At 35.8% G+C, this 16,090-nt stretch overlaps 2 protein-coding genes and 1 long non-coding RNA gene across 4 annotated transcripts; 2 read left to right on the top strand and 1 right to left on the bottom strand.

Annotated features, from left to right (window-relative positions):
- The first annotated feature begins 1,257 nt into the window (after positions 1-1,257).
- On the top strand, positions 1,258-3,458 carry LOC145114310 (uncharacterized). Its single transcript, XM_079050310.1, has 6 exons — positions 1,258-1,636; positions 1,755-2,050; positions 2,248-2,757; positions 2,838-3,193; positions 3,253-3,352; positions 3,432-3,458. The coding sequence occupies exons 1-6, from the start codon at positions 1,258-1,260 to the stop codon at positions 3,456-3,458; spliced, it is 1,668 nt and encodes a 555-aa protein (XP_078906436.1).
- Positions 3,459-8,670: 5,212 nt separating this feature from the next.
- On the top strand, positions 8,671-10,089 carry LOC145114478 (uncharacterized). 2 transcript variants are annotated; one of them, XR_013711040.1, is made up of 2 exons: positions 8,671-8,878; positions 9,493-10,089. It is a non-coding gene; the product is annotated as an uncharacterized LOC145114478 (long non-coding RNA). The 2 variants fall into 2 exon arrangements; XR_013711039.1 differs by having other exon boundaries at positions 8,671-9,119.
- A 92-nt stretch (positions 10,090-10,181) lies between these two features.
- Positions 10,182-13,537, bottom strand: LOC145114477 (putative calcium-transporting ATPase 13, plasma membrane-type). The gene has a single exon (XM_079050489.1). The coding sequence runs from the start codon at positions 13,386-13,388 to the stop codon at positions 10,335-10,337; it is 3,054 nt and encodes a 1,017-aa protein (XP_078906615.1). The 5' UTR covers positions 13,389-13,537; the 3' UTR covers positions 10,182-10,334.
- Positions 13,538-16,090: the final 2,553 nt, after the last annotated feature.

Raw genomic sequence — 16,090 nt, 5'->3', positions numbered from 1 at the left:
TCTCTTTTAGTTTATTGTTATGTTTTTTTCGTAAACTAATAACTTACAAACAGTCAGACACCCCAGTTGGTAAGTGTAAATGTAGTTAAAGGTATATTTTGGAATGTCATGGGTTCGAACCCTATTAGGAACAATTTTTTTCTCTTTTTTTTTTCTCGATATATCCTTGATCATCCACACCTATTGCGTAGATATGAATTTTTAGACTATATGCATTCCCATCGAATCATTTTCTGCTTACTACAAACGCATTGCAACTACGTTTATACTTCAACCACGAATTGATACTTCAACATGAAATTCATACAGGTACACATACTACCTTAATTTATACAAGGACATAAAAAACAATTACCTTCAGAATATTAATATTTGCTATTTCGTTTGGTCATGTTTCATTATATATTCTTCAATTAACAAGTATTTGGTTTCCAGTTATTGGATTTAATTGTAATGTGATCTTTTTCGTTTATGCACACCAACTGTTTGTTAAAATGCTTCAATGAACAGGAAACATATATTGCTTGTTGATGCTGTTATAAACTGGATATGGATAAGTCTTGGATGGGAGCCTACAGAACATCAGAAACGTATGTAAAGGGTGTTGCAGAATTTTTGAAATATGCAGTACATAATTACAAGATTTCTAAAAATATGGATGCTGTAGATACCAAAAAAAGATAAGAATTCCATGTCCATGTGTCAAATGTGTAAACCACATATCTCATTCGGTGGATGTGGTAGATGATCACCTATTCAGGAATGGAATTGATCAAACATACATGAATTGGAATAAGCATGGAGAAACAGAGGAACCACCCAAAAATTATATATATGAACATAATTTTGACATGGACACGTCATAAGTTGTTGATTCGACCACCATGAACACAGAAATGCCAGCAGATGCTGCAGAAACAGTAGAGATGGCGGAAGCTGTAGAAGAAAATTTTATTGGGAACCCTGAGAAGTTTAGAGAACTGATTGAAGATGCCGAGAAGCCCCTATATAAAGGGTGTCCTAATTTCACAAAATTATCTGCAGTCATACAACTACTCAACTTAAAGAGTAAGTATGGAGTATCAGATAAGTGCTTTACATAATTATTGGTTTTGATCAAAAGTATGTTACCAGAAGGTAACGAAATGTACATTAGTACATACGAGGCCAAAAAAGCATTCAAGGCAATGGGTTCAGGGTATACTAAGATACATGCATGTGTCAACAACTGCATACTTTACAGACGAATACACAGACATGGAAGCATGTCCTACTTGTGGTAAATCAAGATGGAAGGTCGATGAACAAAAAAATAAAATTTACAAAAATATTCCTGCAAAAGTTTTGTGGTACTTTCCAATTATTCCGCGTTTGAAACGACTTTTTCAGTCTAAGACTGCTGCAAAAGATTTAACATGGCACACAACAGACATAAAGGTGGATATTGGTGTTTTAAGTCACCCAGCTGATTTACCAGCATGGGCTGCCATTGATGACAAATATCCTGACTTTGCTAGCGAGCCAAGAAATTTGCGGCTAGGCATTTCGGCTGACGGGTTCGATGTGAATAGAGGAAATAGGAGTCATAGTGTGTGGCCTATTTTAACTGTCATTTACAACCTTCCACCATGGTTGTGTATGAAGAGAAAGTTCATCATGCTTTCGTTATTGATTTCGGGAACACCAGGAAACGATATTGATGTGTTCCTAGCACCTTTTATTGATGATCTGCAAATTATTATTTGATATTGGAGTTCAAACATACGATGCATATGCACAAGAGCAGTTTAAACTACGTGTAGTAGTGTTATGGACTATTAATGATTATCCTGCTCTAGGTACATTAAGTGGTTGTCCATACAGCAGATTTCAAGGTTGTGTTGTGTGTGGCGAAGAAACACACTACATTAGACTCCCTGAATCGAAAAAGCAGAGTTATGCTGGTCATAGACGATTTCTACCATATGATCACCCGTTCAGAAGACAAAAAAAGGCATTCAATGGACAACAAGAGTTCTCACCCTCTCCAGAACCTATGAATGGGGAGGAAGTATATAACAGGGTCAAATTTATAATTAATAAACGGGGAAAGGTGTCTAAGAGCAAGGAGGCATAAATCCAACAATCTACAAGTGGAAGAGGTGGGAAGATAAATAAAAAAAGAGAAAATCACGCAAAGTGGGTACTTCAGATGTGGGCCAGCAAAATAATACATACTGGAAGAAATTCAATATATGGTATATACAGCTAAGGTATTGGCGCAACAATTTGATTCCACATTGTATAGATTTTATGCATGTCGAAAAGAACGTGGGCGAGAGTTTAACCGGAACTGTGTTGAACGTTCCCGGGAAGACGAAAGATGGTTATAAAGCTCGATTGGATTTGGTTCATTATGGTTTAAAACCAGAGCTGCATCCCAAGATAGAAGGGAACAACACAACACTTCCCGCAGCAGGTTGTACATTGACAAAAGAGGAAAAAGACAAATTCTGTGAGACTTTATACAACTTAAGGGTTCCTCAAGGGTATTGTTCTAATTTTTCTAGTTTGGTGAGTCTGAAGGATAGGAAGTTGATCGGACTAAAATCACATGACTATCACATGCTCATGCAACAATTTTTGCCCATAGCAATTCGATATATTATGCTTCCACCCACCAGAGTTGCTATTACAAGGTTTTGTTTGTTTTTCAAATCAATGTGTAGCAAAGAAATCATACTGGATGAGCTCGATAAGTTGCAAGAGGAATTATGTGTAACCTTATGCCTTTTTGAGAAACACTTTCCACCATCATTTTTTGATGTGATGATTCATTTAATCGTTCATCTAACTAGGGAAGTAAATTATGCGGTCCAATATTCTTTAGATGGATGTACCCGTTCGAAAGGTTTATGAAGGTTATTAAGGGGCACGTGCGAAACCAAAATAGACCAGAAGGATGCATTGCAGAAGAAAATGTTGCAGAAGAGACGATTGAGTTTTTTAGTGAATTCCTCAAAAAGATGGATACTGTTGGTATTCCCCCTGACAATCATAACACATGTGGAATTCAGATAGGTGTAGATAGTAGTTCTATTACGGACGGTACTCCTCTATCAGCTGCTAAATCGGTAGAAGTTTCCGCAGAACTATTCAGAAAAGCACATTTCTTTGTATTGCAAAATACATCTGAAGTACTCCCGTATATCAAGTAAGTTTTTTTACATGTATGTTTTTTTTGTTATAATATTAACATTAACGTATTGACAGACGACACATGGATTTTTTGCAACATCAACACCCTACTAAACGAAAGGCACAACTAGAACAAGAGCACAGTAGTACATTTGGTCATTGGTTACAAAAGGAGGTATATTCATTTCATATATGTTGTGTTTTTTGTTATGTATTTCTTTATATCTTAAATTCATTATCTAATTACAATTCAGGTAGAGAGAGAGTTAGGGGGGCTGTAGAGAAAGTATAATAGAGACAATGAGATGGATTTCACATGGACCCAATAAGAACATTATTAAATACGATGTATATGCTATCAATGGATATATTTTTCGTACAAAAGCTCGTGAAGGTAAAGTTTACCAAAACAGTGGGGTTAGTGTCGTTGCAACTGACACACACATCAGTAAAGAAGTTGTAACATATGCCAAAAACACTTATTATGGTGTTTTACAAGAGATATGGGTACTAGATTATCATTTTAAACGAATTCCAATTTTCACGTGTGACTGGGTTGACAATAGAAATGGGGTTAAAAGGGATAAATTGGGGTACACACTAGTTGAACTAAAAAGATTAGGCCATAAAGGTGATCCCTTCATATTGGCCTCACAAGCACAACAAGTATTTTATGTCATAGACCCACTCGATCAAAAAATGTCTATTGTGTTCAATACACCTCCCAAAAATTACAGAGATACATATGAAGATGTAGATGAATAATTTAGTACTGTAGTTCCTCAGAATGATAATATATTGCCACGTGTAGACACACTTGAGTTGCAGAAGGAAAATGATTATTTTCGTACTGATTGTCATGGTATTGTTATACGTACGGTATGTATTTCTTAATGTCATGAATTACATTTGTAGCGATAATATTTTTCCTTCTTTTAACATTTAATGATCTTTATTTTTGTTTGTAGAAGGGAAAGGCCAAACCTTCATCCTAGCGTTACGTGGAGAATAAGAAAATGACAAAAAATGACGATGTACTTTCCTTAATATTTTTTTACCATATTATACCATCAAACTATTCTGGTGTAATATTGTTATAACTCAAAGTTATTTTTTTTCTTCAGTTTTTTACTGTAATGGTGGATGACATGTTATAACATAAACTATATGTTATAGTAATGTACTTTCGTTATGCAATGTTAGACAAAGTTGTATTCTTTTCATTTATTTATCATACTATTCTGTTAAAATAAGTTGTATTATTTTCATTTTTAATGGTGTCTGATCTGGTGCAATTAAAATAATAGATGACAAAAAGGGCAATTTGGTCCTTTCTTATAGCTCTTATTCAACACAACTATATTGTTATTTGTTTTTGTTTTTATTATTTTTAGTTTTTTTTGTTTTCTTCATAAATTGTTTCTAACTTTACAAAACTGCAATTCATTTTTTTTCATTATTTTATACAACCCTTTAATTGCAAAATAAGCAATGTACTTTTGTAAAATGCCATGATTGAACTTTTTGTTCAATTTTAATTCTGCCAAATGATATCAAAGATAATTATGGTCAAATTTAAGAGTCTTCCAAATACAATAGTACAACCAGAATAAACATTACATATGTGTCTATATTTACATATAGACACATATAATAGCTGTAATCGTAACTAAATGGTACCTACACACACAATATTTGTTTCTTCTTAAAGCCAATTCATAATATTTTGACACACATAATAAATGATAGGGTAAATTACACCATTCGTCCCTCGTGCACATGCTAGAAAGCGTGTTTAGTCCCTATTTTCAAAAATTAACTCGGAACGTCCCTCGTTTGGTTAATAGTTGCACGCTACATCCCTCATTAGTTTTAATTTGCGAGCTACATCCCTTGCGAGACCTAAAATGACTATTATGCCCTTTTATATTTCTTTACCATTTAATTTAATGTTATAATTATTATTTTTTAATTTAAAATAAAAGAAAAAACAATATGGCCCCATTTCATGCCCCCACCCCAACAAATCATCGGATGAACACCACCTGCATCTCTCAAACACCGTACATCTATCACCAACTTCCCAATTCAACCATTCTTCGTCAAACATATACCTTATAACACCTTAAAACCCACCACCAGCTTCCTACCTCCTCCTTTGTCGGGTTACATCACCATCGGAACACCCTTGTTGCACTCCTGTTCATCATCATAAACTGCAACCAACACCCAATTTAAACCATACCTTCAAAATTGGAAAACCCACCACAGTCGGAACCACCTTCGTACAACCTGCACCATTCGAACATCATCAGTTCATTGACTCCAAACAACAACTACCACCTGCCTTATATTACCCTCGAAGCCAACCATCTCTATCCCTCAATTTCTGAACCCGCTTCTCCGATCTGAATCTCCATCATCTTCGATTTATAAGTTTAGGGTTTAGTTTGGTTTCATTTGCAGGTTCAGGTTTCATTTTTTGAGGTTTGAGTAATGACTGGTGGTGATTCCAGGAGGTGTTGCCAGTCTATGAGACAGAGTGAGAAAGATGATCGATTAAATTCAAAGAAGTAGAAAGGAAATTGGGGAAAGGATAAATCGCAACTTACTTCTCTATTTTCGATATTCTAATTTGCTGCAAATTGAGAACAGTTAAAACGAGAGGCTACTTAGGGTTGAGTGGAGATATGAGATGGTGGTGGTGATTGTGGTGTTGTTGATGATTCCAACGGCGATGGTGGTGCTGTTGATGATTCCATGTACAGTTCCTTCTTGAGTTCTAGGGTTTGATAGAGGCGATTGGAGGAGGATGAAGATCGACTGGTTCGATTTTGGTTTATCACATTTGGGTGAAGGTGAAGGTGGGGCTGATGGGGCTTCGCCGACTTTGGGAGTGGCTGAGAATGGGGGACAAAGGTAGAGGAATACGTAGGAGGGGGGAGCAGGGAGGGGTTTGTTTTTTTCTTTTTTTTTAATCTAAAAATAATAAACAGATAAAAAGAAAATTAAAAAAGAAATAAATAAGGGCAAAATGGTCTTTTTATGTCCAGAGGGACGAAACGTGCAAGTTTTAAACGAATGAGGGACGGTCCGAGTTAATTTTTGAAAATAGGGACTAAACACGCTTTCTGGCATGTGCACGAGGGACTAATGGTGTAATTTACCCTAAATGATACATGACCATAAGTAACCAATACTAACTTGTTTTAATTTATTGCGTTAACTAAGTACAACTAGTACAGAACCGCCCTATGGACACACAAATATTTAGTGTGACCATATGTATCACATTTTAGCTACTTTGTCTGTTATGTGGCTAAATAGGCACCAGGTTACAAACACACATAGAACTAACTCATGTCACGATACGTTAATCTACTGTCTCTCATAAAAAAAGTATGACAATCTTAATCGATACCTGTGGCTGATTGTGACTTATGGCCTCAGTGGTCGAGTGTGACTAATATTTGTCACGGTTGGTATAATTAAGTGTGGTTAAAGTTTTGATTATCTATATAATGGCCACACGAACTAATTTAAATGTATCCAAAATTAGTCTCTAAATTTTTTTAGCGACCTTTGGCCACACTTTTAATAAAAAGTGTCACAGGCCGTTTTTCAGAAAGTGTGACCGTAGGTCATTTTTGTACTAGTGCTTGAGAGGCGGTCCAGTCAGGCTGAAGGCTTATATATATATATATATATATATATATATATATATATATATATATATATATATATATATATATATATATATATATATATATATGCATGCTGTTATTTGTATGGTTGTGTACAGTATCTTAAGGGAACTCACTAAGCTTTGGCTTACAGTTTGGTTGTTATGGTTTCAGATACTTTAGAGGACATGGGCAAGGCGAAGGATTGATCGTGCACATCCTTCAGATTTTTATGATATTTGATTTTGGGATACTCTGATTCACGATTATAACTTTTGGAAACTATGTTTTGTAAACATTTAAGGGTTTTAGCTTGGTTTTGAAAATGAAAATTTACCTTGATTTTTGGGATGTTATAGTTATCTAGTTCCTTGATTATCTAGGTGGCTTCCAAAAACCCTAAAGGGTCTAAAAAAAACTGTCCATAGGAGGAAGGTTCTGGAACCTCTCCTCTGCTAAACTCTTGAACAATTACAACTTTAGTCCTTCAACCTTTAATTAATTCAAATTACCCAAAATTAATTCTAAATTAATTATAACTATTTCTAATTAATATATTAATAAATCATTTATCTATATCCTACAATCAATCTAAGCAATTTATTGGTTATGAGGGCAATCCAAAAATAACTTTACTTTTATTTATCAACATTATACCAATTTAGTTAGGACCTTAGACACCTTAATCCAACAATATTAAAAGTGGACGATACATCATAGAATTTGTTCTTCAAACTAAGCCAAAAGCATCGCTACTTTAACTGTTTCTTGAAGAGCATCATGAACGTAGCCTTGGAGCCTCCTTAAGCTTCAACACGTATAAAGACAAAGATTGTGAAGTAGATGGATGAATTATTATCATCTGAAGATTTACAATTAAGAAGGTTGCTGAGTTCTTAGAGAGTTCATAAACCTCTATTGAAGCGACTTTGGTCACTTAAGGGAAGATTGTTGAATCTTGAAGTGACCCTCCGCAAAAGATCCTTCTTAGCTGTTGACCGAAGACTTGTGTTACCGACGAGTTGAGTTGTTCGAAGATAATTATCAGAAGAAGTTGATTTTTTTTGTATTTTGTCTTTTAGTAGTATCCGTTATTATACTATAGTTAGTTAAGATGCTTAATTATTAACTGTTGCAGATCATCTTAGGCGAGCTTGTGTTGGTACTTATTTACAAGATTGACCTCATAAGTGTCTATAAAAAAAAGGGAACTGACTTGTGGTTCTCCTTACACTTTTCCATCATCTTTCTATGACATTCTTTCAAGATATATATTTGATTGCTCTTTTGTTCATCATGTCTTATTTATTTATGCATATGGTCTTTCATTATCATTTTATATATCAACTGTTAAGTTTACTCTTCCGCACTTAACTTGTTTTGTCATTTAAAGTATTCCTGATTTATTGATTTATCAGGGTTTTTCTTGAAGTTGTAGAGAAGAAGATAGCAAGATAGATATTGGACATGTTTTTTTTTTTTTTTTTTTTCATCTTAACATTCATAAGGGTTTTTGAACAAAATGCCAAAATTAACCCTTGTGTGCCAATCACGTGAAGTGTATTAACGGAGGAGAATAACGGCTAATCGACGCATGAACCAAACGTGTAGTAATAATAAAAGTAGGGATGCCCAGAATACAAAAAAAAAAAAAAAAAAAAAAAAAAAAAAAAAAAATAGAAACCAAACAAGAAATTTTTGCAAATCGTTACTCATTTTCTTCCTTTTTTTTTTCACTTATTAAAATTAAATTATATTATATTAAATAATAAAAAATAAAATAAAGTATTAACGAATTGTTACTCATCCTTCTTCCCTATTCCTTTCACTTCTCTCGATAATCCCAAAGTGGCCAAACATGGCGTTAAATCTGTTTTTTCCAGTCATGACAATCTCACACTCTCACCTACGAATGGTCCAAGGCCCGAATGCAATCAGCCCCAAAACGATTCTTCAATCTTCTTCATCTGATTTCACCCAAGTATCCTCTCTAGATTACGATCGCTGTGTGATTCAAGGTATATCCGCCATCGTTCCTTCATCACACACACACACTGTAAACCACACGCATAAGAAACCATGTTTATGACATATCTACCACTAATTATATGTGATTTCATGAAATTACATTTGTATAAACGAGATTTATCTCAATCGGAGGCAGGGAGTTCACGAATAAGCGAGATGAATTTATCGGAAATCTCGCAAGTGTTTCAGAAGGAAAACTTAGTTATGTTTGAAGCTCGATTCCAAACCGTGGTATTTTGCAACTTAAAATCGATACGTAGTACTTTGATAACCGTAACTGCAGATATGTACATAACGAGACGTGTTTTTGTCATATCTAATTTAAATTAGTCGTAATTTCATGGAATTACTTGAGCAAAAACAAGGTTATATCTCAATTTGTGGTACGTAGTTCAGGAATACGTGAGTTGAATGTGATCGGAAATCTCACAAGTGTTTCAGAAGGAAATATTGAGTACCTAAGTTCTATGGGTACTTAGTAATTAGCAACTTCGATGTTGATAACGTTGTACCTATGTCCTATAAGCTATAACCTTTTTGAGATAAAAAGGAGAGAATGTATCTCTAATAAACTGAACTTTGTTCTCACGGTTGATGAATGCAGAGATGAGAAGAAGAGAATGGATAGTGACTTTTGTTACACAAGATTACATAAGATAGGATAGTACACAATGGTACTAATGATCAAAGAGAATGAAGCTGCTTTCCCACTATTCCTGAATAGCCAAATATTTCATAACAGATATCTATTATGAAAGCTGAAATCTTAGCTGTGTGTCCATGTCATCATCCTCTTTGTCAATGAGTGATGACACATCAATTTCATTTGTTTTAACATGCCCCTTGAAGATGTGATGTGGTGAATGACTAGCACCTAGCTTTCTTGGAATTGAGCAATTGTCAATGGCTTTGTAAGGATGTCTGTTGAGACGAGTGGTTTTCTGATTTTCTCTTTATTAAACGTTTCTGGAAGCAACTTTTCTTCCAATTATCTGAGCTTCATGTTTGTTTTACATTGGACGATTACAGGTGCATGGAGCCTCCAAATTACATAGCTGTATTTCTTCAGGTACAAATTTCACCCTTAATTACAACTTGGAAAAGAGAACTTTTTTTTTTTTTTTTTTTATTATTATGATGATTATTAGTAATGTTTTGAACTTAATATGCCTTATAAATTACTGTTCAATTTGTAATGCAAGTATAGAAATTGCATAATAAACTTGTTTTGCTCTTATTCTCTCTTTTGGAAATGAACCGGTAGATGGAGAAGTTGCAGACAGATAATACCAATTAACAATGTTATGATAGTTTCATAAATATAAACCTGTATACATAATTGTAATAACTAATATTTAAATTTTACAAGTAATCATGCCAAATAACCCTATACTTATAAAGAATGACAATTCACCCCTCCCCAGGGGACTTATTCCATCCAGATCGTTACCAAATCCACCTTCGTATTAGTCGTATATAGTCTAAAAACGGTTTATCTGGCACTGGTATCAACTTCACAAACCAACCAATAGGCCATGACAATGCTGCAATTGCTATACAAATCCCCCACTGCCCCCAATTCAGTTTCTCAGTATCTGCAAAATTCTTTAAAAACTCCACCATCACAATCTGAAGAGCAACAGTCACGGTAATAATCCCAATAAACAATCTGTTCTTATGAAGCCCTTGAAACACATTCCTCTTCTCCAGCTTCCTCGAGTTGAATTCATTAAACACTTGACAGAACACAAAAGTATTGAAGATAATCGTATTCTTCACTCTCTCATCAACATTAAAGATCGATTTACCTTTAAACTGAAACGTCAAAAGAACCGTTATCTGATACATAGCTTGTGCCAATAAGTTCCTCCACATCACATTCGTTATAAGCGGGGCGACCCGACCCACGGGAGGGTTATGCATCAGTTCTTTAGTGGGTCGCTCCGTGGCAAGTGCTAGTGCACCTAAAGTATCCATAATCAGATTGACCCATAATAGTTGGACAGCTGTTAACGGGACATCACCAGCTGATACAGCTGCAACGAAGTTTATAACAAGAGCTGCAACATTCACAGTGAGTTGAAATTGAATAAACTTTTGTATGTTGTTGTACACACACCGACCCCATCTTAAAACAACTGCAACAGAAGCGAAATCGTCATCTAAAATGACAATATCCGAACTTTCTTTAGCCACTTCGGTTCCTTGAATCCCCATTGAAAGCCCGATATCGGCTTCTTTTAGAGCCGGTGCATCGTTTGTTCCATCACCCGTGACTGCAACCACATGACCTTTCTTTTTAAGACACTGCACCATTAGAAGCTTGTCAAAAGGAGACGATCTCGCCATTACTTTTATATTATCGACTTTTTCCATTCTTTCATCGTCTGTGTAGTTTCGGAACTCCTCGCCTTCTATCACTTCACCTTTGTTGACCGTTTGACCTCCTTTCAGAATCCCACATTCTGTAGCTATGGCTTTTGCTGTGAACACATTGTCACCTGTTATCATTTTGATCTCCACCCCAGCAGATCTGCATGCGTCTATGGCTTCTTTTGCCCCTGGTCTACACGGGTCCTTAATCCCTACAATTCCCAACAATGTCAATTGTTCTTCGTTTAGTGTTTTGTAATTCGTACCATTTGGAATCTGTTTATGAGCGAAGGCGATGCATCTCAGGCTGCTTGCTGCCATTCCTTGGATTATGTTCTCGAGGCGTGTCTTTTCTTCGTGATTTATAGGCTTTAGAACACCGGATTTCTGATAATAATTTGAACACATTGCTAGTATGATTTCAGCAGCTCCTTTCCAGTGGACGTGTACAGTGTCATCTTCTTTCTTCGTAACCGAAATCCCACTCCGTTTCTTCTCGGAATTAAACGTCTCGACATGCAAAACGGTACAATCCCGTTTCAGTTTCTCCATATCCATACCCAAATTCGTTACCGCCCATGACAAAATCGCCTTTTCGGTTGGACTGCCGGAATACTCTATTCCGGTTCCGGAGTTGTAAACGGTACCGGTTGTATTTAAACCGATTCCTTGATGGTAAAGTCCGATGACTTGCGTATCTATTGTATTGGAATTAGAGGAATTGTCTTCAATGAGATCGAGGCCGAGCCAGAATTTTGTAACTTTCATTTGGTTCATGGTTAAGGTCCCGGTTTTATCAGTGCATATAACAGTGGCGGAACCCATGGTTTCACAGGCGGACAACTTTCTAACCATGGCTTGATCCGCCATCATTCGTTTCATGGAGTAAGCGAGCGTGAGTGTAACAGCTAGCGGTAATCCTTCCGGGATCGCCACCACAACAATCGTCACCGCCGCCGCGAAAATACGTGTAACGGAATTGAGTATATCGTTCGTATCTGTCCTTTTCCCGTTGTATTCCCGATTCCCGTGTTCGTCTTCTGTGTTTCCGGTGAAATACCGGATTAACATGACCACAAGAACAAGGAAAGCAACTGCAAGACCGACTTTCCCGATTGAAGACGTGAGTTTATTAAGACGAGCTTGTAGCGGCGTTTGTTCGTTGGAATCACCGGTTACGGAGCTCATCATCTTTCCCCAAGCGGTGTTCATTCCGACCGATACCACAAGCATTCGGCCATGCCCGTCTGCCACTTTTGAACCGGAAATCAAAAACGGATTCCGGATGGAATCAATGTCTATATGATCACTTTCTCCGGTCATGCTCGATTCATCCACAAGCAAAGAGTAACCATCGATGAACAATCCGTCCGCCGGAATCTGATCTCCGATGTTAAGAATCACAACGTCTCCAACCACCACATCGAAAATCAATATCTTTTGTCGCCTTCCATCTCGTATTGCATCGATTTTTATATTATTACTTATTTTTGACAACTTGTCAAACTGTCTTTCTTGCCGGAAGTTACTAACCGCAGAAACAGCAATAACTAAAAAAACTGCCACGAAGATGCTCCCACCTTCGTACCACCCTTCTTTCGCCCCTTCTTCTTTGATTCCAAACCCAAGCGAAAGTGCTGCACATGCGAGTAATATCAGAATCGTGGGGTCCTTAAAAGCCTCCACCACAAAGTAAACAAACCCTTTCGGGGGTGGTTTATTGTAAGTATTGAAACCAAATGCGGTTTTTCGTGTTTCCATCTCGGAATCACTGATTCCATGCTCGAGATTGGTCCGTAGAGATTCAGCCAAGCCTGTGACACCATTTAAATTTCCAAGGATCTCCAAGTTTTTGGATTTGACCAAATCTGTGAGGTCTGTTTGGTCAATGCTTGCAAATTGGTCTATAGATTTTGGGATGCTGATTTTAAGAGCAGTATATGAAGGTGTTGCAACTATACCGGAAATAGGGTAGCGGGGAAGTTTGGCGATGGATAACATAGTGTTTGAGAAGTAAATGGAAAAATAAGCTCGACGCCATCTTTTTTGGGCTATAGTAAGTGTAATTGTGCTTATGTTATATAGCATCCCTCCAATGTCACAATGGGATTCAATTTCGGAAACCATTTTTTGGAACTTTTCGTATGCAAGGCAAAAGGATGCTCAGTTGAGGATGATGAGATGGAAGAATTTCAATCTTAGTACCGGTAGCTTGCGTCTCTTATAATACATAAATGCTTTAAGAAAGTGCAAGGAAACTGCATCAGAACCCCTTTGTTGAAAACAGTCTCATTTCTGATATTTATACTTATCTATACATTGGTTTTCATTAAAATAAAATATTTCTATCATCTATGTGTTTTCTTGGTTATTAAATGGCATCCATAAATAAAATAAAAAAGAACACCTGGTTACCTAAAGGGACAAGTTAACAATTTATACGTGTTAAATGCGTGGTCTTTTTTTTTTTTTCATAAATAAATATTACCTGATTGTTTAAGGAAAAAAGGAATAATTTACTTGTCGGCCATAGACAGTTCGGCACGATTTAGGAGTGTGTTAACTCCGTCAAAACAACCGCCTTCCCATTGGATTAATGCTTGCCGTTTTCGGACTTGCGATGTTGGTTTCTACCGTATTTATGATGTTCTTAATTAAAAATAATATAATGTATGTTATAATTTTTTAGAAATTAAGTTAATATGCTAAACAACAAAAATGTAAAATAACTAGAAGTAGAGGTGCATAAAAAAATGGATTTTAAACAATCCGGATAAAACCGGCAGTACGGCAATCGGATGATCCGTACGCTGTCTGGATTTTTGTTTGGACATTGAAACTCGAAGGATTTTGGATTAAAAAAAAACAAATTACTAAAAATGTGGTTTGTCAAAATTTTGTGTTTGGTCATTAACTTTTTTTTTTCACTCGGATAGTCCCTATAATTTATTTTTATTGCGTTTTGTTTTATCCCTGATCGACATGAAAATACTTTTTTGCCCTTTATATTTCTTTTCAGTCTTTGTTTCTTATTTATAATTTTAAAAAAGTAAATTAAATATTTTATAGATATGTGGGGCCCAATCTCAAATTCACTCCCACTCCCACCACCAGCCATTGAAAACCACCGGTGACCACCGTATTCCACCGACGACCTCCGAAGACAACCAGAACCCGCTAACGACCTTTGGAAACCTGAAATCATATTCGAAATAATCCAATCCACCACCACTCGTACCCTCTTTCACCCGTCTTTCACCTCCGGCAGCCTCCACCATTCACTGTCGACACTCCCTTGTCACCTCTACTAACCACAACCACTCACCACCAACATCAAATTCAAACAAAACCGAAACAAAAATCAAAACTGAAAGCAACAAATTCGAAAACCCAAGAGAAAACACACACAATTTAAGCTTGAATCAAGCACCAAAATAAAGGACATTAAGGTTTATTTAAGAACTTCCATCTATGAATAACATTTAAGTTGCAAAGTTGTTTTTTTTTTTTTTTTTTTCCTGAGATTCAATTTTCATCATCACCTGAAACTCCAAAATCATAGAAACAACATGTTCATAAATAGAAATTTTTGTTTTTTGATTATGGGATTCCAAGTCCCTGTATATAAAAACAATTTAGATCTGGAGAGACCGAGAGGGAAGAGTAGAAAGCGGTGAGGAGGTAGATCAGCCCGAAGGAGACGGGGAGAAGGATCCGAAGACCTTGTCTGAACATCTTGTTTGCAGATCTGGAAACCCTTCTCTTCGGTGATGAACATCTCATCTAATTCGCCATCATTGAAGACCACCACCGTCGTAAACTTGTCGTTGTGGTCGGTTATCTGAGAGATGCCTGAGTGGGAAGTCTGGCGAGAAGGTAACTGGTGGTAGACGGACGTCGCCGATGGTGGGTTATCATGATGCTTTTTATGTGGAACGAAGGAGAGATTTTGACGAGGGGCTGTTATAGGAGATGATGGGTGCGAGTGGGGCCCAATCTTTATTAAACATTTTTTTTAATTTTATTGAATAAATGAAAAAAAAGTAAGGGTATTATAGTCTTTTGAGGTGTGTTAGGGACGAAATTCGCAATAAAATCAAAGTATATGAACGGTCTAAGTGCAAAAAAAAACATTAGAGACCAAACATGAAATTTCAAAAAACATAGGGACCATTTCAATAATTTCTTCAAAAAAAAAATAATAATCAACTTTTGGTTTTTCACACAAGGAAATGCGTTTTCATGTTTTTGCATGATAACTCATCATCTACACATGTAGGAATCCTTCTCCTGTTCAGTAGGATTTAGATGCGTACAGCATTTCTAGTTAGCCGACTCCTTCTCCTGATCTTATTTGTCCACGTGTAATGTCCATATCTGTTTTGGTTAAATATTAGATTAACGATAGTAATATCTTATTGGTTAACTAGGTGAATCGCGGGAATACAATTATATAGTTAAAATAATAACTTTTACCAAGTTATTATTTAATATTTCTACTTTGAAACCAAATGTTAGTAGTAAAGCAAACATATAGTTAACATATTAGTTTTATTAAACATTATAGTTTTAATTTTTAAGTCATTATGATATATACAATTATTTGATAATTTTATAAACCGTTTAAAATTCTGTAAATTATATATCAAACGAATGATAATATAACGGGTAACAAAATGTATGAACAAAAATATGAACTACAACTTTTAGTAACATAACAATAGAAAAACATCTATTATAACATTTGTATTAATATATATATATATATATATATATATATATATATATATATATATATATATAGAGAGAGAGAGAGAGAGAGAGAGAGG

The sequence above is a fragment of the Lactuca virosa genome, chromosome 5 (genome assembly GCF_052849685.1).
Source record: "Lactuca virosa cultivar CGN04683 chromosome 5, Lactuca_virosa_CGN04683_v6, whole genome shotgun sequence".
In the NCBI taxonomy this organism is placed as follows: domain Eukaryota; kingdom Viridiplantae; phylum Streptophyta; class Magnoliopsida; order Asterales; family Asteraceae; genus Lactuca; species Lactuca virosa.
This window is presented reverse-complemented; position numbering and strand designations above follow the sequence as displayed.